General features: G+C 38.3%; 1 protein-coding gene across 2 annotated transcripts in view; it reads right to left on the minus strand.

The window, feature by feature from the left end:
* The window catches only part of LOC149029269 (Polynucleotidyl transferase, ribonuclease H-like superfamily protein), a 29,331-nt gene extending 4,189 nt beyond the window's left edge, over positions 1–25,142 (minus strand). The window contains exons 1-7 of one of the 2 annotated variants that reach the window (XM_089141385.1): positions 24,743–25,142; positions 23,949–24,146; positions 17,693–17,824; positions 9,785–9,861; positions 6,530–6,611; positions 6,371–6,426; positions 5,144–5,230 (exon numbers count right to left, since the gene is read on the minus strand). In XM_089141385.1, the coding sequence (XP_088997511.1) occupies positions 5,144–5,230; positions 6,371–6,426; positions 6,530–6,611; positions 9,785–9,861; positions 17,693–17,824; positions 23,949–24,063 (549 nt within the window). In that variant the 5' untranslated portion in view covers positions 24,064–24,146; positions 24,743–25,142. Of the gene's footprint in view, positions 1–5,143; positions 5,231–6,370; positions 6,427–6,529; positions 6,612–9,784; positions 9,862–17,692; positions 17,825–23,948; positions 24,147–24,742 lie in introns of those variants that run through there. The other variant, XM_089141392.1, reaches the window with a different exon arrangement.
* Between the last annotated feature and the right edge of the window lie 2,016 nt (positions 25,143–27,158).

The following is a 27,158-nucleotide window of genomic DNA, read 5'->3' on the forward strand; positions in this document are numbered from 1 at the left end:
TTTTTACCACCTCTTGTAATTGTTCCATCACCTTTTTCTTTGATTCTTGTGACTGACAGGATCTTAACATGAAAAGCATGATTGATAGAGGTTGTGAATTGGGAGGGTTGTATCCACTCAAAAGCACTACATTGCAATGTGTTGGAATGTAGCGTCCCCTCAGCAAGTTTGTTGTCGGTTGATTCATCCTTCATTGGATGGATAGCTTCAGTTTCTTGTTTTCAACTCATCCCCCGAAAAAAAAAAACAATAATTTTTTTTTAAAAAGAACTTCAATATTCATCCCAAAAACACAAGCGATCTAACTAACCTTTTTATTAGTCAACTCATATGTACGGAGTCCTTGTCCAGTTGTTTCAAGATTAGAATTTCATTTTTTTGTTACCTTTGTTAATGACTGCTCTAAATTTACCTGTATTTATCCAATGCAAATTTGTTTATAGTTGTTATCTGTTCTCTATGCATTTGTAAATGGGGTTCAAACTCAGTTTGATACTCCTCGCATTCTTCATAGTGATAATGCTATTGAATATCTTTCATGCTCACTTTACTGCTTTTATGGTTTCGCATTTCATTATTCACCAATCTTCTTGTGCCAACACCCCACAATAAAATGGAGCGGTTGAAAGGAAGAATAGACACTTAAAGGATGTCACATTGTCTTTTTTGGAGATGAAAGTAAATAAACCTTTTTGGGCTGCTGTCGTTTGCACTGTTGTATTCTCATTAACCACATGCCTTTTGTTTTATGTGGTGGTACTACTCATTGATATAAACCCTGATTTAGGGCTAAAGGTATTTCGGCAATTTCCCTAAATCTAAGGGTTGCCCAGAAATTCCAGCAAAGAGAGAGTATTCTGGGTTATGTAGGGGGTTTTATAGCTCTGAAAACCCTGCTGTAATGACCAACTCAGATCTGAATTTTAGTGTGTTAAGAATTCCAGATTTGAAAACTTACAGAATCAGAAAACTAGGGCTCGGGGAAGGGGCCGGGGGGAGGGGGGGTTGGTTATCGGCTAGGGTAGGAATAGGTGTACCTGCTGTTTTTAACCTCAGAACTGATTCTTATGGTCTGAACTATAGGGTGTGGACAGAAGTGAACAGGTTCAGATTAAGAAGTTTAGAATCTGCAGAATTTTGTAAGGAAGAAGATGAATTGCAGAATTTTCTAAAGCTAGGGAAACAGGGTTTAGTTGGGTAATTACCAGTAGGACTACTGTCAAGGGGTAAGTGCGATCCTAGGGAAAGGACAAAGGGAGCTGAAGGGAATGGGGAAGTGGGATTGGCAGGCGGTGGGGTTGCTGCTATCACAGGGAAGAAAGGGGTGCAGGAAGCCTATGGCTGCAAGGGAAGAGGTGGGGGAGGGCAGGGGTTTTGCTGGAACAGAAGAGGAAGGGAGAGATGCCAATGAAAGAGGAGGTAGGGGAGGGTTGGGGGTGATTCTATACTTGTGCTGCTGGAATGATTGATGGCAGTTTGATGACTGTTTGTAGACTACCTGGAATAATGAAGAAGAAGCTGAACTAGAACAAATTCTACTCAACCAGGCCCTGTCAACTAGAAAACCCTGATCCCAAACTCAACAACTTCATCAATCATCAAAACTGAAGAAAGACTCCTTAGCTATTTATTGCCTTTACAAAGAAAAAAGAACTTGATTCAAACTCAACTAAGACTTAAAGAGACCAACTTAACTACCACCTAAATAAAAGACTACCTTATCTAGTAAAAAGTCCTCTTCAGGAAAAGACTCCTTACCTAAGTAACTCACAAATTCTAAACAAAAGCAAACTCCCAAAAGATAAGAACCCTCTTTGTTAAAGAGTCTTGTCTTATCCACAACCTAACCAATTCCAACACAACCGAAATTAAGAAATTACAATGGACTGGGACTCTTTCATAACTCAAAAAATACTAACCCAAATAAAAAATTAAAAAAAAAAAAAAAAAAAAAAAAAAGGATAGATCAGTAACTCTTGGATCAAGGGGATTCCAACCAGATCCATCTTGAGCCCTAAAAGGGATGGAAAATGACCAAAATACCCTTGGGATATTTGGCCAGTTCTGGATTGGACTTTTGGGCCTAGGTCTTGGGCCCAATTATAGGGCTGATCAACCTTGGCTCACTCATTCTTTGTTATTTCCTTCCAAACATTTACTTACATGCACTTTTGGTGATGTTTGAGTATTTCCAAGCTGGATCTTAAAACTCTTAAAATGCATTTCTATTGGTTATTCAAGTATCCTAAAAGGTTATCAATGTATTTGTTTGAGTTGGGGAAATATTATGCCACAGCTGAAGCTCCCTACTTTTAGCCCATCCTCTATTGGTTCATGTTTTGCCATGCCTGAAATGGATGAAGATATTCCTTTGTATTGTTGACAGGTTTCAGCAGCACCACCACCACCGTCCCCATATCGCCACAACCTCCTATCTTGTAACAATACCACCTTCAGAAAGTTTGCGCCCCCACCCATTTCATGATTCATCTACCTCTGCCTCCCCTTCTTCACTTGTTGATCCAACCATAGGTAATCTCTCTTCTTCCTCTGATGCTTTATCTTGATGTCCCTATTCCTCTTCATAATGGTGTTTAGTTGTATTCAATATCCCCTTTCTAAGCTCGCGTTTTGTTCTAGTTTAATCACTACTTCCAATTCTGTTTTCCGTGATACTGACTGGGATGGATCTATATTGATAGGTGATCAACTACTTAGTATCATACCTTTATCCTAAGAAACTTTATGCCTTGGATGAGCAAGACACAGCTTTGTGGCTAGGTCTACCGCAGTCTGAATATCAAGCCATAGCACATCAAATGTGAGTTGATGTGGTAAACCAATTGTTGGTTGACGTGGGTTTTCAAAATGATTCCCATGCAATTGTTCTGTGATACTGACGTAACCCAGGGTCTGGGCCAATCTTCAAGATCCTCTCTAATAGAACCAGCAGTAACTTAGGGTTTAACTTTTCCAATCTAGGTCTGGCTTCGGTCGAATTTTCAATGGACATCAGCAAAAAATACTCCACACTTCTTGTGAATGGGCTAATTTGAGCCCAAAGCCTTCGGGTTCAGATTAGGGCAGTAGGGTTAATTGGGAAGGAGTTTCAGGGTTCGGCCAAGTTAGGTCTAAAGCATGATTATCAAGCCAACAAGGTGAGGCAAGGCGATAAAAGGCAATGAAAACCAAGGCAACACCAAGCAAGGCGCCAAAAGCAACACCAGGTTGCCTTGACCCGAAAATGGGTCTAGGCCCTAGGTGGCCAAGCGTGCACTTTGACAACCATGGTCTAGGGCTGGAATCAATGAAAAGTATTCTCTTTTGAAGTGCAGAATTCTAACAAGTTAGGGTTTGTATGTCTTTTGGGATTCTACGGTCAAGTATGAGATGATCCAAGGGTTTAGTTAGGCTAGGATTAACTCTGTTTTTATTGTTTTGCAATTTCAGAAGTAATCTATAATGGTTAGGGTTCAAAACTAGATTTCATAGTTGGCTAAGGACTCTTGGATAGCATTAGGGCTTGGTCCGATTGGGCTGAAATCAGGAGGGAATGTCACTAGGGTTAGGGGAATGCGGTTCCTAAAATTTGGGACAGATCTAATAGTTAGATTGCCATAGATCTAGACTTGAATTTTGGGTATAAGAAAAAGTCCAAAAAATTCAGAAGAATCCTGCAAAACTAAAAAAAGGCTATGGGGAGGTTAGGAGATGCTACCGCAGAGTTAGGGGAAAGGAAATGGGTTGGGGATGAGCTTACTTGTAGGAGAAAGAGGTTGCTGGAAATTGCAGAAAATTGAAGGTCTTCAATGGCTGCCGCAAGCTTGAAGAGGAAGGAAGAAATCTGGAAAATTGCAGAAAAGCTTCAACTCCAAGGCCATGGGCTTCCTCCTAAGAACCCATGACTACTACAGTCTTTCTTCAATGTATTCAATATTCATAATCTGATTTGTTACATTTTTGGGGGTGGGTTTCTTTTTTTTCTTTTTTTCCTTTTTTGTGGGGGGTGGGGTGGGAGGGGGGGTTCGTTGGGGTTGCTCTACACATTGAGGGAAAATAACTAGACTTTAGCAACCAATTTGACTTAACATAGGGAATCCAATTACAACTAGGCAACTCTTAAAACAACTAGAAAAGGACTCTTCTAGAGAACTCCTAAACAAAGATATCTTGCAAAATAAACAACCAACTTCCAAAAGGAATCTTGCTTGAGAATTGAATTTCAACTGGGACTCCTACTCAGACAAAGACTCTTTAATAACTTGTCAATCAAGGACTCAAACTCAAAACAAAAAGTAGATCTAGACTCCTTGTAGAAACTGGAGTACAACTAGGAAGATCCCTTCTCCAACTGGTATTACACTTGTCCAATCGAAAATTTGTTGGATCCTAAAAATTATTCTGGACTCAACTGGACCCTTATGGACGCCAGGGGGGTGGTAGAATACCACTTTTGCCCCTCATATGGTTCAGCCAACCTATAGGTTCACCTTTTGGGGTATGTTTTGGGGCTCAGAATCTAAGGTGCCCTATGCTGGCCAATCCTAGTTACATCAGATACCCAAACTAACATCAATATTGCATCAAATGCAGATTTTTCCAAAAGAGAATGAAACATATTGAGGTCAGTTGCCCTTTTGTATCGGAAAAGCCACAAGGAGGCATCTCTGAAAGTCACATTTGCATAGGAGAACATCTTGTGAATGTTTTTACTAAGTAGCCAAGGAATGGTAGAAATTCATAATGTCCCCACTCCCCCCCCCCCCGATAGGTGGGTTGATCATGCTTGGAATAAGTTGGGCATGAATAACATCTAAGAATCAGCTCGAGGGGGACTGTTAGAAATCATTGGTTGAGGACAGCACCTTTCACTTAAATATTAATTTTATTATTTATAGTGTATTTCCTTTTATGCTTTTAACAAGGTATTTGGGAGTCTCAACACAAGGTTGTGACTCCCAAGGTTACGACCATCGCCTCTCTATTGTCTTCTCTCGTTTTTCCTTATTTCTTACAATATGGGATGGATAAGGCACCAGACATATAAATAAATATCTAAACCAAAACTTGATGCAAAGCTATGATACATTCAACATGACAAGAGTGAAAAAGAAGATACAAGACACAGTAGCGTTAGTCTTACCTTCAGAAATAGAAAATCGACATAAACTGAATTTCCTGCTAGAAGAGGTGTATATGTGCCAACATGTTTCTTTACAAATTCAATAACCTACAGCAGTGCAAAAGAATTGTTGAAGGGGCAAATAAAGGATCAGGAATCAAAAAGAATCAAAAGAAAGCAATAACATCTAATGGCAAGATATTGTCAACATCAACATCAGAAGAATAAGAATTGGATAACCAAAACGGAAAAAAGCACTAGCATCAAAGGTAGCTGAAGCAATGAAAGCACATACAAATAATGACAGGCTAACACCAATGCCGACATCAGAAGATTGAGATTAGGATAACCAAAATTAGAAGGAGACCATCAGATGCAGGAAGGGTGGGGGTGTTCAGGATGGCATATGTAGCCTCAGTTGAATGAGGCCAGATAACCAAATCCTACCAGAACAAGCCTTAAGAGTTTAAAAGAAAAGGGTTTTGTAAGTTGGTTGAGCTTGTGGTTATATAGATGTTAAGAGTAAGAGCACAAGGCCTGGCACATGTTATATGTGAACTGACGTGGATTAAAAAGTTTTTGGTTGAGCTTGTGGATATGAAGATGATTCTCCTATGCACCCATGGTGTGATAATCAAGTTGCGATTAATATTGCGTCAAATCCTGTATCACTGTCTGAGAGAAGCCCCAGCAAGGACGCATTTTTCCTAGGAGGGCAACTTGAAAATTTATAATCTTTGGGGAGTGCTAGAGTGGATTATACTTGTCACAAGCTGGTCATGATTGATATCCATGCACCAACTTGTGGGGAACTGTGGGAAGAGATTGTTCAATGTCTTGGATCTAGTCAAGGGTAGTTTAGGGATTATATTTTATTTTCTTTTAACTTAAATCATTATATATATTGAATGATATATGAGCTCCAAAAACCTAAGTAGAAACTCCCAAGAATTACATAAAAACATCAACTCTCACTATTCTCTTTCTTCTTTATTTCTCTTCTGTTATTATTTACAACAGAATTAAAAAAGGGCAAAGCTGGTTCACAAGCAGAGTCCGGGGGTAAATTTCATACGCAACCTTAACCCAGCAATTTATGCTGAGAGGCTGTTTGGATGCCTTGATCTCCGGCTACAACTATGGTTCGCTGACCATCACTTTTTATATACAGTCTATTCAACATATATAACTTTCAAAGTCCATGGCTAGACAGAAAGCGAGTATAGCACATAACAAGATCTAACCAACCTGCTTTTCAGCTTCCTGTTCGCTAACTGTACTCTGAAGCACTTTCTTCGTCAAACCTAAAAATGAAAACATCCAAACAGCAAGAGGAAACACACAAAAAAAAAAATGAAAAACTAATATTGCATCAACCCTGAAATGCATAGTTGACTAGCCACTTACCACTAGATGCATGATGATTTTGACACCATTCTCCCATCTTATCAAGGCTTTCTTTTGATTGATGAATAACCAAATCAGGACCCTACACAAAGAATACAACTATTTATTCAACCAAAAAAAAAAAAAAAGAAGAAGACTACAACTACTTCAGCTTTTAAATTAGGCAGGAAAAACAGATGATCTAACACAAAGGTGCCATATTGTTCAAAAGATTCAACCCATACAAAATTTATCATTATATACATGATTAACGAAGGTACCTGAATGCATAAGAAAACTGTAGAACATAGAAACCTGTCTAGCAAGGATATAATCATTTGAAGCCAAGTCTTTGCTCTCCTCTAATATCATTGCAGATACATGGCTGGCAGTATTATAAGTGCAACAAGATACAACCTTCAACATAGATGGATAAATCAACCTCTTTATCATAAAAACATCAACCATCTTAGTGGAAGATGATACGCCCCTCATAACCCTGGTGTACAAACGCAAGAATAGAGGGAGAAACACAGAATCACCCTCAGCAGCTGCAGGGGACCAGTCTCAAAAGGACAGGTGGCCAACTTCTAACGGACAACAACCACTACCCTGCTGTGGCAGAGAAGCAGAGGAGATAATCCATGTGGCAAAAGAGGATTGGAGAGAGGTGTAAGAGGTTGTTAGGAATGTTCTGTTATGTAAAGGGGGAAGGCAGGAGGCTTCAGAGTAAGGAGCAAGCAGAGCTTGTTGGGAGAGGGGGTCTCTCGGGTAAGGCATTGGGTAGGAGATTGTTATTGTTTTCGTGATTGTGCTGGTTTTTCCTTTTGTTAGAGAATTATTCAGTAGAAAAGGGGGTTGTAATCATCTGCTATAAGTGTTAGTTCTTTGTTCAATAAAATCAGCCATCGTTATGTTGCTGTTCACGTATTTTTGGAATGGCGAAGTCTGGTGAAATTTATCTTGTTCATTGTATTTGGGGCGATTGGTGGTAAGACTTAAAGGTTCTTATCAGTCTGGTATCAAAGCACGTCTGATCCAGGGAACGGTTAGGAGCAGAATGGAGACAAGAGTAGAAGGAAAAACCAGCACAATCACAAAAACAATAACAATCTCCTACCAAATGCCTTACCCGAGAGACCCCCTCTCCCAGCAAGCTCTGCTTTCTCCTTACGTTGTAACCTCCCCTTTTTCCCTGCCTTCCCCCTTTACAAAACAGAACATTCCTAACAACCTCTGACACCTCTCTCCAATCCTCTTTTGCCAAATGGATTATCTCCTCTGCTTCTCTGCCAACAGCAGGGTTGTGCTTGCTGTCCAATAGAAGTTGGTCACATGTCCCTTCTGTATTTCGAGACCGGTCCCCTGCAGCTGCTGAGGGTGATTCTGTGTTTCTCCCTCTATTCTTGCGTTTGTACACCCAGGTTAGGAGGGGCTTATCAGAAGACAAAACCAAAAACATGCAGTCTGTGAAGGAATGATATTTTAAAATTAGCATTTGCACAGGCAAAAGGAAAGGCACTCCTAAGCATCCTAATGCTTACTAGAATACGTGCAGAAACTAGAGCATGTATCACAACCCCACCAAACTACATAGGTTAAGAACATGACTGATATGCTAAACCGCACACCACAGTCAAGTCAACTTCCAACCATTGAACTACAATTAAAGGAAAGGCACTCCTAAACGTCCTAATGCTTACTAGAATACCTGCAGAAACTAGAGCATGTATCACACCCCCCACCAAACTACATAGGTTAAGGACATGATTGGTATGCTAAACTGACACACCACAGTCAAGTCAACTACCAACCATTGAACTGCAATTAATTGCACAATGGACCTTGAACGTTTGGCCTTTCTGAAAGCAAGTCAAATTCCAACCATTGAACTACATATAGTTTATGATCAAATTCCAAGATGATAATGCATAATCAGTTTCACCATCATGGTTAGGATCATACATCAATATTTAAGATTTCTTAATTAGTGACCACTTGGAACTTAAAATCAATAACCAAAAGTCTAAGTTACCCTTGTACTTTGGGAACTGGTATTACAGCATGCACTTCAAAGCTTGGAAGCATGAAGCATTACACAAATCTGAGAAAACATACCCTACAATCAAACAAGCAAGAATGAAAACATAAAGAAAGAGAACTGAAACAGAAAAACAATCTTGGCCCCAAAGAGGTTCAAGACAAACCCCCACCAAAAAGGGGAAAAAAGAACCAAGCAACTCCACCATACCACAAACCAAACCCCCAACATGGGTGCATCAGCAGAAACCCCCTGCTAAACATTGATAAGCCACTAACAACTACAGCCTCTCAAAAAGAGTAACAAAAGACCCACAAAGCAAGGAGAGAACAAAAAAGGCCATGAAGAACGAAAAAAAGATAGCTAGCAGCTACATTTAGTACTTCTGGGAGGCATAAGTTGTGACATCATCTAGATGACCCAGACAATAGAGGGGCCACTACACATCTAAGGTGACTAGTGGGGATGGATGCCCAGGTGACGGGAAGAGCATAATGCAAGAATTCTTAAAATTCCACATGGTGATTGAAAAAAGAAAATAATGCAAGGTGGCCACCACATTCAAGGTGACAAGTGGGGATGGATTTAATGTTCTGACTATCAGTAACATAGAGTCACTGAGATTTAGGGCCACTGGTGCTACTTCATGCTAGATTACTTCTCTATTTGGAAAGCAAACTTTTTCCTCTCATTCCCCATAGCTGGCTACAGGTTTATCATGAAATATTTCAGAGTTGGGCTTGTAGAGCTGCAAATCTGATATTGGATTCCTTCAATTAAAAAAAAAAAAAAAAAAAAAAAGGAAAACTAAGGATTGGTTTGTTCCACCAATTTTCCTTTGTATGGCATTCTTAATAAAATAAAGAAAATAAAACTAAAATCAATTATTCAACTGAAAAAAAAAACCACTACTATCAATCAGATGAGGACAATTATATGCTCCTATTTGGAGGTTATACTAATAGCTCGAGTACCAACAGGCCATGGCCCATTAAATAAAGTAAGAATGATATAATGATCATATCCTAGCTTATTGCTAATCAAAACAACTGATGGAAGCCTGGCTTTCTATTTTTTTAAATTATAATCGATAAAAAAAGAATGGTAACAAACCAAAGCGAAACAACACCGACTAGATATTGAATTAGATCCAACCATGAACAATAGACAAACATAATAAACAATGCAGAACACCTAAAATATATCAACTCTTAAGAAGTATAATTTGGACCAACCTCCACCAATTTGGCCAAACTTCCATCAGTAATAATGCAAGCAATCTCCAATATCCGGTCCACTTCAACATTCAAACCTATAGGGTACACAGAAGCAACAAGTTGCAAAATTAATTTTTATCACACATTTTAAGCTATAATGAAACGCCATTAACTAGAAAAGAAATTGTCATCATGTCAGCCAGAACATAAGCGGCACAGAAACATGGACAAACATCAAACCAACTTTTATTTTCAGAAGAAAATATGTAAATTATTGTAGGGAAGAATGAAGATTAAGATTCCTGGCCATGTAGAGCCCGAACCCACCAAAAAAGTAGGCAAAAATACCATTCCACTCCTCGTAAAATAATTAAAAAAAAAAAAAAAGTCAACCATTTTTATGCCCCTTGAGAGTGCTCTCTTTGGCCCCAGCATGGTGTTGGCGCCTACATGGTCAGGCAGTGGTCTCTAGGCCAAAATTATACTAGGACCCTTTTAGGCATCACTTTGCATAGCATAACATTTTACAATTTGAGCATTGGTGTTGGTCTATGTAATAAAAACATAATGCAGATCTGAGTAATTCTCAGGAAGAAAATATAATTTTTACATAGGAAATTTCTCTCTTCTTTTATACAATCAATACTTCAAGAAGATGATAGAAAATAAAACTAATCTTCACAAAATAATATTTCATTCCAGAATGAAAATTATGAAGGTCAAATAACAGCAAAATTTTCATTCAGAAGATTGCTGCCAGCCTGCCACTTTCAGAAAGAAAAAAAAAAAAACTAAGTCCCTTATGTCCCTCCCTCCTTATTTTAATAAACCAGCATAACTAGTATGAAAAGACCAATTGGCTTCATCTTCTTATTAAGTGGATATCCTATTTTCAGCTTGAGCTTGAATTGGAATTGTCTTTATGAGATGAGAGAATAGCATCAATGGCTTCCTTAGAAATATGTAGCGTCTCTTAAGCTTTAATTATTTGTTTCTATAGATGGAACCAATTCACGACTCATCACCTTCTAATAATGCCAATAAAAGAGGAAGAAATCAAATTTGGATCCAAAACATAGACAAATCTTTGTTTAAGTTATTGGATAGTGAAGTTACAGAAGGCAAAAAGTTCCAAAATGGCTCCTAGGCTACAATATTATATACAAGCAACCTAGGTTACTAATTTTACTAATGGATTGAGTCTCTAAAGAGCATGTAAGAAACAGAGTGAAAAGTGAAGAAAATCTTTTGAACACTCCTTGTCATCATCAGCACTAGTAGATTAGGTTGGCATACTAAACTCAAGCAATTCACATACCATGAAGAAAGTGTCTAAAACACCTATGTTTTAGTAAGAGCATCCTAAAGCCAAATATTATCACAACAAAAATTTTAAACTCTTACATATTTGGGATAATCTTTTTGGCGAGGAGACCAAAATTAATCATTGGTCCCAAACTCGAAGGAGTACTCAAAGTAACCACCATAGTCAATCAAAGGTAATGATGGGGATAATAAACTTTAAGAACATCTTAATCGGATGAGAAATGAATAAGTCACAAGAAAACTTCTCTTCATCCCAATTTCCAATTACACCACCTTTCAGAGAGGGAACTAGTCATCAAAATCTGTTTACTTCTTCGCCAACATAGAGAAAAAGACGAGGTGTGTACTCTCAACCAAGGATCAAAGTTTTGGTTTCGAGGTCGATTTCGACCTGGCAAAAAACCAATATTTTCAAATTTCAATTGCAACTTTTCAAGCAAGGTTTCGGTTTCGATCCTAGGTTTCAAGGCTTAGACAGCCTTAATAAACACAATAAAACTAGTAGTTTGCAGGGGGGAAATCACTGAAAAGTTATCATTCAAGTATACTAACAAATGATTGGTTCTAAAACGTACACACTGTATTACATACATGCATAGAGTCATCAACATACATGAATTGTTTGATAGAATGATTACATATACAACAATTCAACAAAATACAATGACCAACTAGCAACTACAATGACCCAGACTTTAGTTCCAAGTAGAGTGCCTGCTTGGAATTGGTGTATCTATCCTCTATCTGTAGTAGTACTCCAAGCACTGGATGAAAGATGGCCATGAATTTTGCTCGTAAAGTTATCTATGAAATGAGACGATGCATTTCTATAAGTGGAATCATCCATATAATATAAATATCCCATCGCGTGAACTTTTTCCCTTTATGTTTCAACAAATTTCCAGCATTTCCCCCCAAGTTTTGACAAATGAGTTATTGATTTAGGGTGAAACCGGGGTTGAAATCACAAAATCCAGCCAAAAAAATGGTTTAGGGGTCGAAACTCAAAGGGCAAACCTGCAAAATCTTGCAAGTTTCGACCGTTCGGTGGAGATTTCTATTGTCGGTCGAAACTGGTACTTTTTCGACTCCACCAAAATTTTGTCTCGTCTTTTTTTCAAAGACCGAAAATTCGGTGGTTTCGACTGAAATTTGTACCATGCTCTAAACAAATGACCACTATTGCTCAGAGTTTAAATGTGATGGCAAAATGCATCTCAAGAAAAGGATTTGACACCTGAGCTTTCTATCACACAAAAAAATCCCCAATACTCCTGATAAAGTTGTTAAAGGGTTACTTGAATATTTGAGTGAAAATCCAAAGAAAGCAAACGGATTCATTGACATATGATGTTTCATAGAGCATCTTTTCTCCAAAGGTTATGGCAATCTTGAGACCACAGTGGATAGAAGAATTTCAAATTTATGGATTTTGTTTTTTTTGTTTTTTTTGTTTTTTTTTTTTTTTTTGTTTGCTTATATTAGTAGAAAACCTTAAACATAAGGATATGTTGTATTTAGGATAAATACGTAGATGCTTATAAACTTATTTAGGAGTATGGATGATTATTATTATATGTGAATCTTTGTTATAGTTCAGTCTTTTATATTTGGGTTACTAGAATTTGAATTCCATATTGCTTAGGATGATCATAATTTGATGGGGCCCTTGTCACACAAGTTTATGCTCGTGGGAGGCCTGCCAGGGGAGTTATAATACCAGCAACCAGGCTGAATAAGAGTAGAACACATCAGAATAAGAGTTAATAAAGGCCTAAAGGGACAAGTGAAGGGCTAATGCTGGGGCAGTTATGCAATTAGTTATGGGAGAGTGAGGAGGCTGATAGGGGACAGACAGGGCATCATGGAGGATACTGTTGTCAGCTAGCAGGTTACTGCTGGGGAGCCCTGGACTCTAGGTAATCCAGACTTTGCTTTCCTTTTTGCTGTGTTTCTTCCAATTCCAATCCTTTACTGTCGAGTGGGAACGAGAGCTTATCAAAATTTTAGCACTAATTTTTCAAGGGTTCAAGGACAAGTGCAGATTTGTCCACCGAGCACCAACATTAATGTTAGCTAAAATTGAATTGTCTTGTTCAGATTACAATCTAGCTTGATTCAAACCTGGTCTAACTAATTTGATTCAGTTTTCAATCCGTATTCTGTCTGGATTACATTTTGACACCTTTACCAAACTGAATACGGAACCACTTTCAGTTCTTTAAATTTAAAATGGAAACAAATTAACTTCATTAAAAGAATCTGTTGGTTTGATATTTTGCTCATCATATTTTATCAGATATTTATAATTTATAGGGGATAATTATTGTTGCCCCCTGTACTACAGCTTAAGACCCTGCTCTTTATGAAATTACTGTTGCCCCCCTCAATCCTAACAGTGTTAAGAGACCATTACAATTGAATCTTTAATGTCTATTTTGTCCTTCTAAAATAAGAAGTCAAAACACAATACTATCCTCATTTAGAAAAAACCATATCAAGTACCAATTTTGGAGTTGTATTCTTATTATTTTGAATTTCAAAAAAAGACTACCTAAATTATTTTTTCTAAGAAAAGGAACTTCCCAAAATTGATAATGCCAAATTAGATAGTAAATAAATGAAAACCTAATGGAAGTGGGAACTTCCTAAAATTGATTACATCAAATTGAAAAGTAAATAACAAAAACTTAAAAATAACACCAAGTTAAAAAGTAAACAGAAAAAAGCTAAAAATTAAAGAGCTACCAAATAAAGGTTAATTTTTTCCTAATTACTAAGGTAATAACGTAATTTAATATAAAGTGTAAATAAGAAGAATAAAATCTTAGGGTTATTTTAGGATTTTTAAATAAATAAAAACTGCCACATCATCACTTAACTAACGGAGTTTAATGGTAGGGGGCAACAATAATTACAGGTAAAGTCTAAGGTTGGATTAGTAATTTCAATAGGGGATAAAGTAGTAATTAAGCTATAATACAAGTGGACAATAGTAATTATCCCTAATTTATAATAATTTATTTAAATTACATTTGCTAAATAATTATTATAGGTTTAAAACATTAATATTAAATTATGGACCCATATTGCAAAAGATGAGACTCTGGAAATTCTCATACGCATAAATTTTAAAGGCTAAATGGTAAGTAATTATATATCATGAGCTCCTTCCCCCCCCCCCCCCCCCCCCAACAAGCATAGGTAGGGAAAAGTAACTTTTTCACACTTCACTAACCTTTCCTTTCCTTGCCTCCCACCGTGGCACCATGTGGATCCCAATCCTATGCTTTCCCACTGATGTGAACTAGGATCTAGGGTTTAATAGGTTGATGCAAGCCCTAGGTCTAGGTCCACACTCAGGATCCTCTTCAAGTGAATCAGCAGTTTTCTAGGCATTGTAATACCCTATGCCTATGGTTTAGGGAATTGGGCCGGGCAAGGGGTTCTAGGGTGGGAATGGGGGTAATAGAGGTTCAGGTAGGATTTAGAAGTCAGGGTTTTGAATTCCAAGGTTAATCATGTTGTTGTAACTTTATTTTCAGAACTGAATCCAACTCTAGGGTTTTAGGAATTAGGGTTTCTTAAAATTCTAAGGTTTCTAGGGTTTGAACTAGGGTTAGGGTTAGGGTTGAGGGTAAGTGATCCTTAAAAGGCTTAGGGTTTGGATGATTTGTTTTGGGATTTAGGGTTTTCCAATGGAGAAGATGATTGCAGAATTTCTAGGGTTTAGCTGAGGGAAAGGTGTGAAGGTAGGGTGTGAGTGTAAGTAACAAGATGGAGGAGGGAATTGGAGGCGGGGTTTAGGAGATATAGGTGAACTAGGGTTTAGAGGGGTTGGAAATTCTGGGTTTTGGGTTTTCTGATTTTCCTAGGCAGTCGTAGGTTAGAAGGACGAAAAAGAAAAAGTAAGAAGAGAGGGGCTGGAAGGTTGTACTAGGGATGGGGAAGGGAGGGGGTTAATGAAATAGCAGTGGGGGAGTGGATAGAGGGCTGCCGCAGGGTAAAAGAAGGGGGAGGGAAGCTATGCAATGGGGGAAGGGGGCTGTAATGCAGAAAACTAGGGTTTGGGAGGGGGAGGGAAGGTTGTGGACAGAACGGGTCAGAGTCGAGGGCTAGATTAGGGGTGGAGTGTCTTGCTTACTTGAAGGACGCAAGGATTCAATGGCTTCTTCAAAATTCTATAGATTTCTTCACTCTAAAGCTGCCACACGTCCCCCTCTAGGGAACCCACAACTCCAACTCTTGCTCCTCGAAAATCTCAGTTTCATTCATCAATCATAATCTGATTTGTTACAAGCAAGAGAGGCTTATTTATAGCCTTTAAGAAAGGACACAAACTAGGACTCCTACTTAACTAAGGACTTGTACTCATACAAGGACTCTTCCACATCTTACTCTCGAAGGATCCAAATTGAAAACTGAAAGTAGATGTGGAATCCTTAACTACGAGACTCCCTTACTACTTAGGGAATCCCAACCTAACTAGGACTCTACTCAAAAATAAAAGTAGATCTAGGGTCCTAATAAAACCCTAAGTTGACTCAATTTAAAAGGTGTAAAATTTCCAAAATACCCCTGGTGGTACTAGGGAGCCGTAGGGTATGGGACTATTATTCGAGGCCCTATTTCAGCCCTGATTCTAGTTCACATCGCCGCCCCTTTTATCTTGCAAACAAACGATCTGTCAATTATTGTAACACGATAGGGGAATTTTCCATCTATAGACATTTAGTGTTCCAGTGTCCTAGCATGTCTGGGATTAGTTTAAGTTTAATTTTACTTTACTTTGTTTATGATACCTTCTATCATGGTAAAAAATTCGAGGGAAACTCAAGGTTCGACCGGGTGAAAATGGGAAATTTGGGTGGAAACTAGGGAAATTTCAAGGAAACCAAGGACTTTTCCGTACAAGTTTCGACAGGTTTTAGAGAGTATTTTGGGGTGGGATTATGTATTTAAGCTAATTATAGTATAAATAACATATTCGTTATATTTTGATAAAAAAATCAATGTAGATATATCATTCAATGTGCATAACATCAACGTAGAGTTGTCCGAAAAGTACACAATAAACTTAACTACTTAAGCACATAATATTCAATATATAATTTCTAACTTCAAAATAGCTAACAATAAAAGGAAAGTACAACTTAGTGCCAAGAGGAGTGCCAAGAGTGGATCTATCTTGTGAGTTGAGTAGTACTATGCCTATAACATCCTCTCCTCCAACCAACGAACATAGACATCCCATTGACATTTTATGCCTATGGTTGTCAAGGTAATTGACAACTGTAACTTTATGAGTCTGGTCATCAACATGCTTAAGATAACCAGTCTAAGGGAATACGCAATTTGGATAGGGAAGTCCTAATGGAGGGGGTATTTGTCGTCATATTTGGCGAAACATGAAATAAACAAAAAAATTGAAATTTTGGCAAAGCTACAAAATTTACAGGAAAAAGTCCCAAGTTTCCACGAAATTTTCGAGGCTTCCACGAAATTTCTCAGGTTTCCACGAAATTTCCCATGTTTACCACGAAATTTGGGAAGTTTTTTCTTCTCATGAACCAGCTGGTTCAGCTGGGTTGAACCAGGTTTCGACATGTTTCGAGGTTTCGACAAGTTTCGAGGAAATTTCGACAGTTTTGACAGAAACCCAGGACTTTTTTTCAGTCCTCACTGATTTCGTTTCACATTTTTTGAACGAATTTTGTACCATGCCTTCTATAACAAGGAGCCCTATACTATGAGATCTTCATGTTATGAATAAAGCAATCAGGGGACTGCTAGTTGATCAATTCTGCTATCTAGACAGGCTCCCCTTTCACCCTCCCATATCTTCTCTCTTTCTCCATCATCACTATGATGATATGCAATGGAAGGTAAAAAAGACTAGAACCTGAAAAAGTAAGCTCTTGTATGATTGGTGTGGTAAGGTCTTGTATCATGTTAGTAAGGGATCAAACAGATATATCAATATACATCAGTACTCAAAAGCTTGCCACCAAGGATTCCACCACAACTGAGAGCGCTTGTTTAGGCTAAAACTGGGGCTCAACTTTGATGGATAAATTAGAGATAATGAAGGATAATCTGGTGTAACATGATAGAGGGACTCCCTTCCATTGTGTTTTGCTTATTGAGTTAGATTCTTCAGTTATTAGTATTCCAAGTGAGCTTCCTATATTAGGCTTTTGGTTTAATTGAATAGGAGTTATATGCCTTTTGTAGTTAGAGATAATGAGATAATGGAGTTGGAACTCTATTTTGATGGATTTTAAAGATAATCAGAGAGAACAAAGGGCAACTGGTTAGCAAGGTTATATTTTGTAGTTTACATCATTACAACTCTAAGGTTCTGGATCACAAAGAAATTCTCAGATTCTAGTCTAGGCAAGAAATAAACAGTTTGATGAATGAAATCAAGTAAAATGATAAGTTTACATTTAGTATAGCAGATGAAAAGGGTTTTTGAAATTCATAAGCTAATGAGTTTAAAGCTTAAATACTTGTGGTTAAATCATAAAACTCCAAAATTCCAAATATATGATGCTACCAGCGAATGAAACTAAAAAACATGAAATTGAAGACGGCTACCAGTCATTTCTAAGTCAATCCACACAAGTGGTAACTTGTATTCCTCTGAAGATGACATTGACCTCTGCTCATTCTCCTTGTTTTTCTCCACATTCACTTTCCCAGAGCAGCGGTCACTTTTTTTACCTTTCCCTGTACCAAGGAAAATACATCCATGGAAAAATCCCAGCAGTGAGCTTAGTCAATTATTTGAAGCAGTAACTTATCATCAACAATGATATTAATACTCAATATGTAAGATTGCAACTAGCAAACCAGTCATCATGTGGTTCAGTCTTTGGATAATTAATGATTTATATCAAACTGAAAAACCATGTTCAGAAGTAGGATGATTAGTGTCATAACAGTCAAAGGACAAACAAGTGAATTCCCAATTTTAATTGGATAATTTCAAGGATCTACTATCAACCAATATTTCTTTGTTGAAGTGATGGTTGATTGATTATACATCAAAGACAAAGTCCCATAGGTGTAGACCATTTGCTATATTTATGGTTCTGACTGCTGAAACAAAATGCTACAATAGAATTCTCGAAGAATGTACCATCAGCCAATTTATTTTTTTTAATGAAGGTTGACAGATTATTAAAGACAGAGTTCCATGCAGTAGACCATTTGCCGAACTCATGGTTTTGAATGCTGAAACAAAATGCAAAAATAGATTTTGAAATAAACAGTTGCTTCATTAATATGACTTTAACATAGAATGTGAAATACAATTTTTTTTTCTTCTTTTGGTAGAAATGTGTAATACAATTTTAGCAAAAAACAGATAGAATCAACGGCAGAGAAATAGAGTAGAGTGGAACGCCATAAGGGACAGATGGAAGAAAATGCAAATTGAATGAGAGCTGGTGGGTGCAGTAGAGGGTGCCTCTGATAGGCTATGCAACAGATGCATTTCAATAAAGCTCAAAGGAAAATACTACATGACACTTAAATGACCAAAGATGTTGAACAAAGCGAATGTTGAGTGATAAGAGATCACACAAACACCAAATAAGGTATGTAAGACGAGGATGTTAAAATGGATGAGGGGAAAAACTAGAAAATATTAAAGGCAATAAAAACATTCGAATTGGTTCAAGAGTGGTAAAAATCAAATCAATGGCCATTGAGTACACCAGGAAGAAAAACAAGATTCAGGCTAAAGGAGTTAAAAAGGCCAAGGGTATATAGACCAAAAGTAACACGCATGGCTTAGGCCTTGTATTTAGCATGGATACAAAAGAGCTATGGTGATGTAACCAAAATTCTAGGGTTAGAGAATTTGAAATTAAACCCTAAAATTGGACCACTCCAGGATCCTCTTTCTGTGAACCAGCAGTCTCTTAGGGTTGTAGAAACTTGTAACTGAAGAGCTCTTGAGGTTGGCAAAGGTTAGGGTTAGATCTCGGAGGTTTCGGGCAGGCAGAGGGTTGAAGGAATGTGGGTTCTAGGGGTTAATAATATGCTGTACTTGGGTCTCCAACCTGTGAATTAAGTATAGGATTGGGTTTTTCATTTTAAGGCTCGATATGAGAGTCTTAGGGTTCTGGTGGTTACTGCAACAAAATTCCAGAATTGAAATTCCAGGTAAGGGCTTTAAGGGATGTTGTTTCAGGGTTTGGTTGGGTTTAGGAAGGGCTATTGAGTGTTTTGTAATTTCAAGTCAAATAGGATACACTGAGGCCAGTTCTAGTTGGATAGGTTTTAAAGAGTCCTAAGAGGTTTAGGCGCCTTGGATTGGGCTAGGGTTTGGATCGTGTTAGGTAAGGGGTGGGAAGGCTAATCCTAAAAAGGCATGGTGATTGCAGTTGGGATTGAGAAGATACAGGAATTCTAAGTCAATTGGGGTTCTGGGGTTTCTAAGGAAGAAGATGAATTGCAGAAAATTCTGCAACCTCATGGAAAAGGATCTAATGGGCGCTCTAGGATTAGGACTAGGGTCCAGGGAGGGGTCCAATCCTTCTCGGGTCAAAGGAGGGGCTAAGGGCTAGGTTTAATGGGACTTTCAAGGGGGGGGTGGGCTGCTACCGCTGGAAGAGGAGGGGAAGTCCGCAGATGGAAGAGAGAAGGGGGAAAAGAGGTTGGGAAGGGGATTAGGCTGCTGTATAGTTACTTGGAGTTGAAGGTAGGCTACTGTTAGGGTTGGACTGCTGCTGGACTTGAAGATTGAATGCTGAAATTGAAGAATAACACTAAAATCTGCCGTGGCCGTCCCAAGAAGACCACAACCCTACTTCCCTCCAAACTCATAATTTTATTCATCAAATTCAAAGTGTCTTACAATGAAGTAGGGTGGGCTATTTATAGCCTTACAAGTGGAGGGAAAAGACTTAAAACTCTAATAAGGAAACCTGACATGACTCAACTAGGAATCCCCTTTAGACTAGGATCCCCTTTACAACTCAATATCAACCACAAATAGAAAGAAACCATCTTGGAAAATACCACCTAGTTATCCAAAAGGAATCTTAATTTAGATTCCAATTGGGACTCCATCTTTAACTCTTTTTGACCAAGTATTTTAACCCACCCCCACCCCCCCCCCCCCCCCCCAAAAAAAAAAAAACTAAATAACTAACTCTCGAGGACTCCAATCTAAATTATAAGAGTAGATATGGAGTGCTAACAATGAAGATATTAAAATGGACTCAAGTTGTGGGATCCCAACGCATCTAGGAATCTCACCTACACAAGGACTCTAAAATAACTTGCAAAATATATACAGAAAATAAAACAACAACAGATCTAGGGTCCAGACAACACACTAGACCCAATGGGACCCAACCTAAGACACCCAAATTTTGTCAAAATAACCAAAATGCCCCTATAAGGGTTCAGCCAGCCCTTAGGTGCATCAATTGGGTGAGAATTTTTGGACCCAATCACAGGGGGGGGTCAACCTTGTTCACATCATAAGGGCAGACCTAAAATAACCTTGGAGACGTGATGGGAAAGCATATTCATGGCTTAGGCCAAGTATCTTGTCTGGCCTCAAATAAAGCTGGCTGGAGGCAAGGATCTATCTAGTTAATGCCATTTAGTTGGGATAAGGATTCTTCTTGTTATGGTTATTGTATAACTGAGTTCACCATATTCCTTCAGACATTAAAATCAGCAAAGTCCTCATTTCATTCAAACTCCGGCACCTACAACATCTGATTTCTTCCACCTCCCTTACTCTCTCTCCTCCTCCAATTTCCAACTTCTATGCCACACCATTAAAATCAGAAGGAAACCCCCTAGCCTCCGTTATCTCCAGCCACAATTTTCTCTCTCCACCATGTGGGCTCAATTAGCCAGATCTGATTGACTTCCAAAAGCAAGAAAAAGTGTCCTGACTTGCATACACTCCCCCCCCCCCCAAAAAAAAAAAATTAATAATAATAAAATAGCACCCCTTGGCAGCACAACCTCGTTTGCCTCTTCAGTTTGTGCCAACTCCACTTCAGAAGACTCTCCATCTGTTTCGACTTTAGAAAATTTAAATTGTAATCTAGTCTAGTCTCCTGACCACAGCCTTAGGAGTCCTCCAAACTCTTCTTCCCCCATTAAAAGTGCTCCAAAGGAATTTTGTACAAGCACTGATTCACCCTTCTCATCTGCAGCATATCTCCTATGATACAATGCCACCTGGCCATCAGATGCCACATCAGCATCCCTCCTCTGCTCTGCCCCTTCTCTCCTCCGTTTTTTTATCAACGTGCTCCTCCCTAGCTTCCAGCCAGCAGGTCCTCCCTTGACTACAGCCCACCACTGGCACATATAGCAGTCTAATGCCCAAAACCTAAGATTCAGAACACTTGCGAGGCCTTCATCCATACAGATCCCATTGATTGAACCCTATTACCATCTTCTCAGCACTGGAATAAAGTCAAGCATTTGCAAAAACGCCACTTCAATCTGAGCATGCAACATTCTTCCATGGATTTGGTCATCTTGCCCGTGATCAATGGCCTTCCAATGACATTACTAATCGAACTCAAACATAAAACAGCCCAAGAATGAAAAAGCAGGTTAGGTAGAGAGATCCATACTGGAGCAGAGCTTAGCACAATCTTCTTCAACACCCCTTCTCGGCACCACAGCCTAAAGATGAAAGACCTCTTCTGCACAAACCACATCCACCCCCTAGCACCTTGATCCAATTGTATTTGAACATAAAGGAGCCACTTTGAAGTGAATGGGCACTCAAATGACCACAGATCTTCCTTTTCTTCAACCCATCACTTGTGTAGAGAAAATTCGGCCATCAACCAATGAAATGTCCCACCAAAGCACTTGTCCATTTCATCTCTTCTTCTCTCCAAATGGCAGGTCATATCAAGCTCCAACAATTCTGAGCATCCCCTTGGCCAATGGGACCCACAGCCAAATCTTGGAATACGGCATCCCATGCCACCCGTCCCTTAAAGCTCCCAAATTGTCCCCTACCCTTCCCAGCAATAGTAAACCCTCTCTCCTCTTCCATTGCTCCCCCTGAACCACTCCATCCTCTTCCTGGTCCTAAATGCAAGGGGAGGCAGGCCTTGCAGCCATCAAAACCAGAACCACACCCACAAACACCATAATAACTTCTCTTCCTCAGAACTTATCTCCCCTGACGGAACCACTGAAACTCACAACGTACTCTCACGTGAGAGAGTTCTTATTACAACAGAGAAGGAAGAAGAGACAAGTGGAGCACTACCTAGTCATTGGATAAAGAGACTGTGCAAAGTCTAGCCAACAGGGTAGCATAAGACTATTAGGAGTCAATATGACGTAGAAAAATTGGTCATAGGATTTGGGAAGAGTGGAAGTTGTAACAAGTTGGGATTACAACTTTTTTGTTTGTCAGATTCCTTGAGTTCTCATCTATCCCTCAGTGTATTCTATTTTATAATTCTAACTGGATTAACTATTAGGTCAATGAGATCATATTAGTTAGGATTTAATGAAAATAGTCAAAATACTAACTTCTACTTATTTCTGAAGGAATTCTATACTCTGATATTCTTGGTCCATTCTCCACTCCCAATACTTCATACTCGTAGGTACAGCGTACAACTCCTAAGCTAATAATACTGCCAAGTAATAGGTTCTTCCACTATTCAGCACTCTTTACCATTCATTGTGGATTCCCCAACTCTCATCTCATCCAACCAGAACCTCCGCTTTTATAGAACCAAAAATCATGTAATTGTAAACACATTAAGAAGCTTTTCAGGGCTGAAGACCCACAGCCTCATTAGTTTGTGTTTGCACCTACCTACCAAATTTGTTCCACATATCTAAGTTCAAGAAATCGCGAGATCTCACACATATCTCGCATTTTCAGCTTACCAAGACGAGCAGATAAAATAGGAAAACACAACCAAAATCTTGATCGAGTTCAGATCTTGACCCGTGATTTTGGTCGAACCAAAATTTCCAACACTCTTATAAGAAGCTCAAACTTGATCGAGTCAACAGAACTCAACTTGATATTATTGAGATTCCACTTTCACCCGTGAGAGGGGTTTGGGCGACTGTTACTTCAAATCTTCAACTTTCAAAGGTTTTTTGCCAAGATTTTGGTCTTAGCACATACTCCACATGATGAATATCACTTCAACTCCATCTAATGCAACAATTGAAGGTGCAAAACTTGAATGTATCTTTGCCCATTTGATCATGTGAACTATGAAGATGAACACATGTAATGTATTAGACTGGTTTAAAATTTGAACATTAATGTGATTATAATCTTGAGTACATGATGTGTTCAATAGGACATTTTTCGGGTGCATCTTCAGTGTAACGGTTTCAAACATGGAGTCTGAAATGGAACTCACATTTACAGTACTTTTTCCACAAATATGAGGCCATCAATTGTGTTTAAAGGCCTCAAATAGGCTGGGCAGCAGGTCTCAGCCCCAAAAGACACCTAAACCCAACAAGAAGTTGGGCCATTAAGTTAGGATGAAAATTTCCTCCCAACTTGCCGAGATCCTGGTTTTTTGGCCTAGCACAATGGCCACCAAAACCAAGATCTTGAAACATGCCACGAATATTTAATGGGTTAAAAGTAGATCTCAAACCACAAAGAAACCAAATAATTGGCTCTTTGTAGGTCTAGGCAAGGTTTCAGTCTCATATCCAATGCAGCATAGTCCCACTGCATACACCAATATGAAAAACCTATTTGACAAACAACCTATCAAAATAGAATCATGTCTTCTTTCTATCTTTTGCCGAAAACAACACGGTTAAAGAAATCAATAGCAAGCCAGACATGGATTAACCTAACCTGATTTAGTTGATTTTCCTCCACCTTTGGTAACAGAAGCAGAACTTGTCTCTGCTTTTTCATCTTCAACGTCCAGCTCAAGCACAGAGAAAGCATTTAGAAGATTCCCCATCATTTGAATAACTTGATCTTAAGAACAGAAGATTCTCAACTTAAACAACTTTTCTATTTTCTCTGAACATTCAGCTCCACTAATGGCTGCACAAGACCAAACATTAATGACTGGAAGCAGAAAGAGTGAAACCAAAGATCAAAAGGAAGGGGAAAGTGCAGATATTGTGTAGACCAGAAGTAGGAAATCAATAAAATCAGATCCCTGGCCCTGTAAAAATCACTCGAAAGAGTCAACCAAACAATCTTAAGTATTTAGTCTTTTTTTTTTTTTAATTTTTACCCACTTAGGGTTCAAACTTGTAACTACATTATAAATAAAAGTGGACCTTTACCACTAATAACTAACTAGTCACATCATTCCTCAACTCAGACCCCAGAGTGGGTATCATAGTCCATAAACCCTAGATAATTTTCTCGTTCTTTGCGTTCTTCCACCACCGAGTTAGTTGAGTGTAGGAAGACATACGCCTCCACGTCGAGAATGATAGGCAACACCTGAACCATATGTTTCTAGTTTTGATCACTATTTTAAACTCCAACACCATTCCACCATCCATGAAACCATAAACCTACCTTCATTAGTAGCGTTGGATACATTAGTCTATAATAATACCATCATTCAACCCTAACCCTAATAATTAAAGTGACCAGAATTCGCATTTTAGCCATTTCAAACTGACCTGTTCATTGAAGATCCTTGTTACTGGTATGGGCACAAGCATGTAACTTGAAGGTAGGAACTGAGCGCTGATTGATGACTGGAAGACCTGCAATTCCTCACCCGACTAGACAGGTAGAGGAGAGGGATGATCCAGGAGTTGGAATTCAGCAACCCTGCGGAGAAGATGAAGGGAACAGGGTGCGACAGGAGGGAGGGAGGAAGGGCCAAAGAACGAGGCTGCAGATGCTATTCTTGAGGAGGAGTTCTACCGAAGAAGTGGGTTTGAGTGCGCCATTCTCTGATGGATTCTGCAGAAGAAGCCATTCATTGTTCGACCTTAGATACCTCACTGAGTGTTGGAGAAGATTTAATTATCGACCCTTCGCTAGGTAGTGTCATTGGGAAGGTAAAACGTCAGCATAAGTTGTCTATAAGACGTATCATACTTTTCTTTTGGGATGATAGGACGTATTTTAGTTTAACACTAAAATTGCTAAAAAGATATCAAACCCCTTCTGTTAAATTTGTACTTTTACCGTTAAAAAAATGTTCCATGTTCGTGTGATGGCCAAAAAAGGCAAAAAATTGTTCTATTTCGTGAAGTCGATCTGTTGTGTGGATTTCTTAGCTGCATTTTACAATCTACCCCAGCAAGTCACCTTCCTTCAAACCCCCTGCCCGAGCTAATTTTTGGAAATTTCCTGTTGTCCATGCCAATTTTATAACATTCTCCTATAGTCTTCTTTCTATGGATATAAGTTATATAACCTCACTTTATTTTTTTTCCTTTTTTATGGTATAAAGTGTTTTTTTTATATATTGGAGAAGAGATATTACATATACCACCAGAATTGGCCTATTAACTCACTTTATTTTTAATTATTTAATAAAATGGTCTTTTTCCATAAATATTCCTTGTTAAAACCCCAAGCTACCTTTTACTAAAAATTTATTTTAGTGTAACTCTCAATTTACCCTCTAGGGTATTCTAAAAGTTAAATCCTAAATTATTTTAATTAATTTTATTATGAAAATCTCAAAATACCCCTATTTTCCTTTATAGATCTAGACGTCTTCTTATGGTAAATCATCAAAAATTTAATTAATAAAAGTGATTCATAGAAACCACTTATGCATATATCCAGTCTTGCATAATTAGATAATATAAAACTTCTAGAAACAGAAAAGAACATCGAAGAAGAAGAGGACAAATCATAAACTGAACTAGAAATCTTGTTTCTTGCTCAAGCCACTTCAATTCAATGAGCGTCCAATGCTCTCCTTGTGCATCAACTATTGACACTATAGGAACCTAGAGATCCACATGTAGACTAATTTTGGCTCCACCTCCTACATCTTTACATGTAATTATAAAATGTAAAAACTGCTTCTCTCATTATGCTTCACTCCTAAGAGGGGTTGAAAGACCAAAGAGTTATGTTAGAATCAAAATCCTAGAGGCACCATATAGACAAATCACTATCAAACAATAAGACACGAATCTCAAAGTAATATAATCTTATGTTAGAAGCACTTACCTGTATGAAATAGAAGAAGCGAAAATAGAACAGCACGAGCTAGAATAGGGTGAGTTGAGGTGTACGAACAATACTTATCTTTAAGGTATTTGAACGCCCTCTTAAGTGCAAATCTGGTTTGACCTTAGCACCCTCACCTCGAAGATACAAAAACTCCTTTAGATCTGATAGATAGCACTCCAATGAAAGGAGACACGAAGGTAGTATACAACAAAAGAAGGGAAGAAAGTAAAAAAAATTAATATTTTTCACTTTTTAGAAGACAAAATTTTCTCACTAAAAACCAGAGGGTAAACTCTTGTTTTAATTTCTCATTTATACTCCTAAACTTGTATGGACAACAACATAAGAGAGTGGCATTTGTTCGTAAGGTCACCTCTGGAGGGAAAGAGTTGTGACTGATTGTGCAATCACATCCCCAAAGCAAAACCCAAAAATGGGTTTTCTGGATCATAATCCACGATCCACACCTCCAAGTCCCAAGTCCCATCATAGACATTTAATATTATTTAATTAATATTATAATGTCCCATTGCCTGAGTCCACGAACCACTGCCTTAGCTATGCCCAACTCAACCTAGCTCGGTGCATGCACGTGATCCATATTTTACTCTCTACGAACATACACCCCATTTAGGAGCAATCAATGTATATATAATCAATATAATCATTAGCTCCATCCGATATGAGACTAAACAAATATGATAAATTACTTACCTTATATATGTCGAGTTGTCAAAATCCTTGGATTAGAATCTTTACATCCAGAAGAGTCCTATAGAGGTAAGAATCAAACAAGAGTCCTAAAACAAAAACTAGGGAGATAGAGTTTTGACATTTTTTAAACTTATCTAATTAATGTATTATATTATATTATTTGTTTTTAAACCAAACAAA

The sequence above is a fragment of the Hakea prostrata genome, chromosome 1 (genome assembly GCF_041222555.1).
Source record: "Hakea prostrata isolate BN-2017 chromosome 1, UWA_Hpros_2, whole genome shotgun sequence".
Lineage (NCBI taxonomy): Eukaryota > Viridiplantae > Streptophyta > Magnoliopsida > Proteales > Proteaceae > Hakea > Hakea prostrata.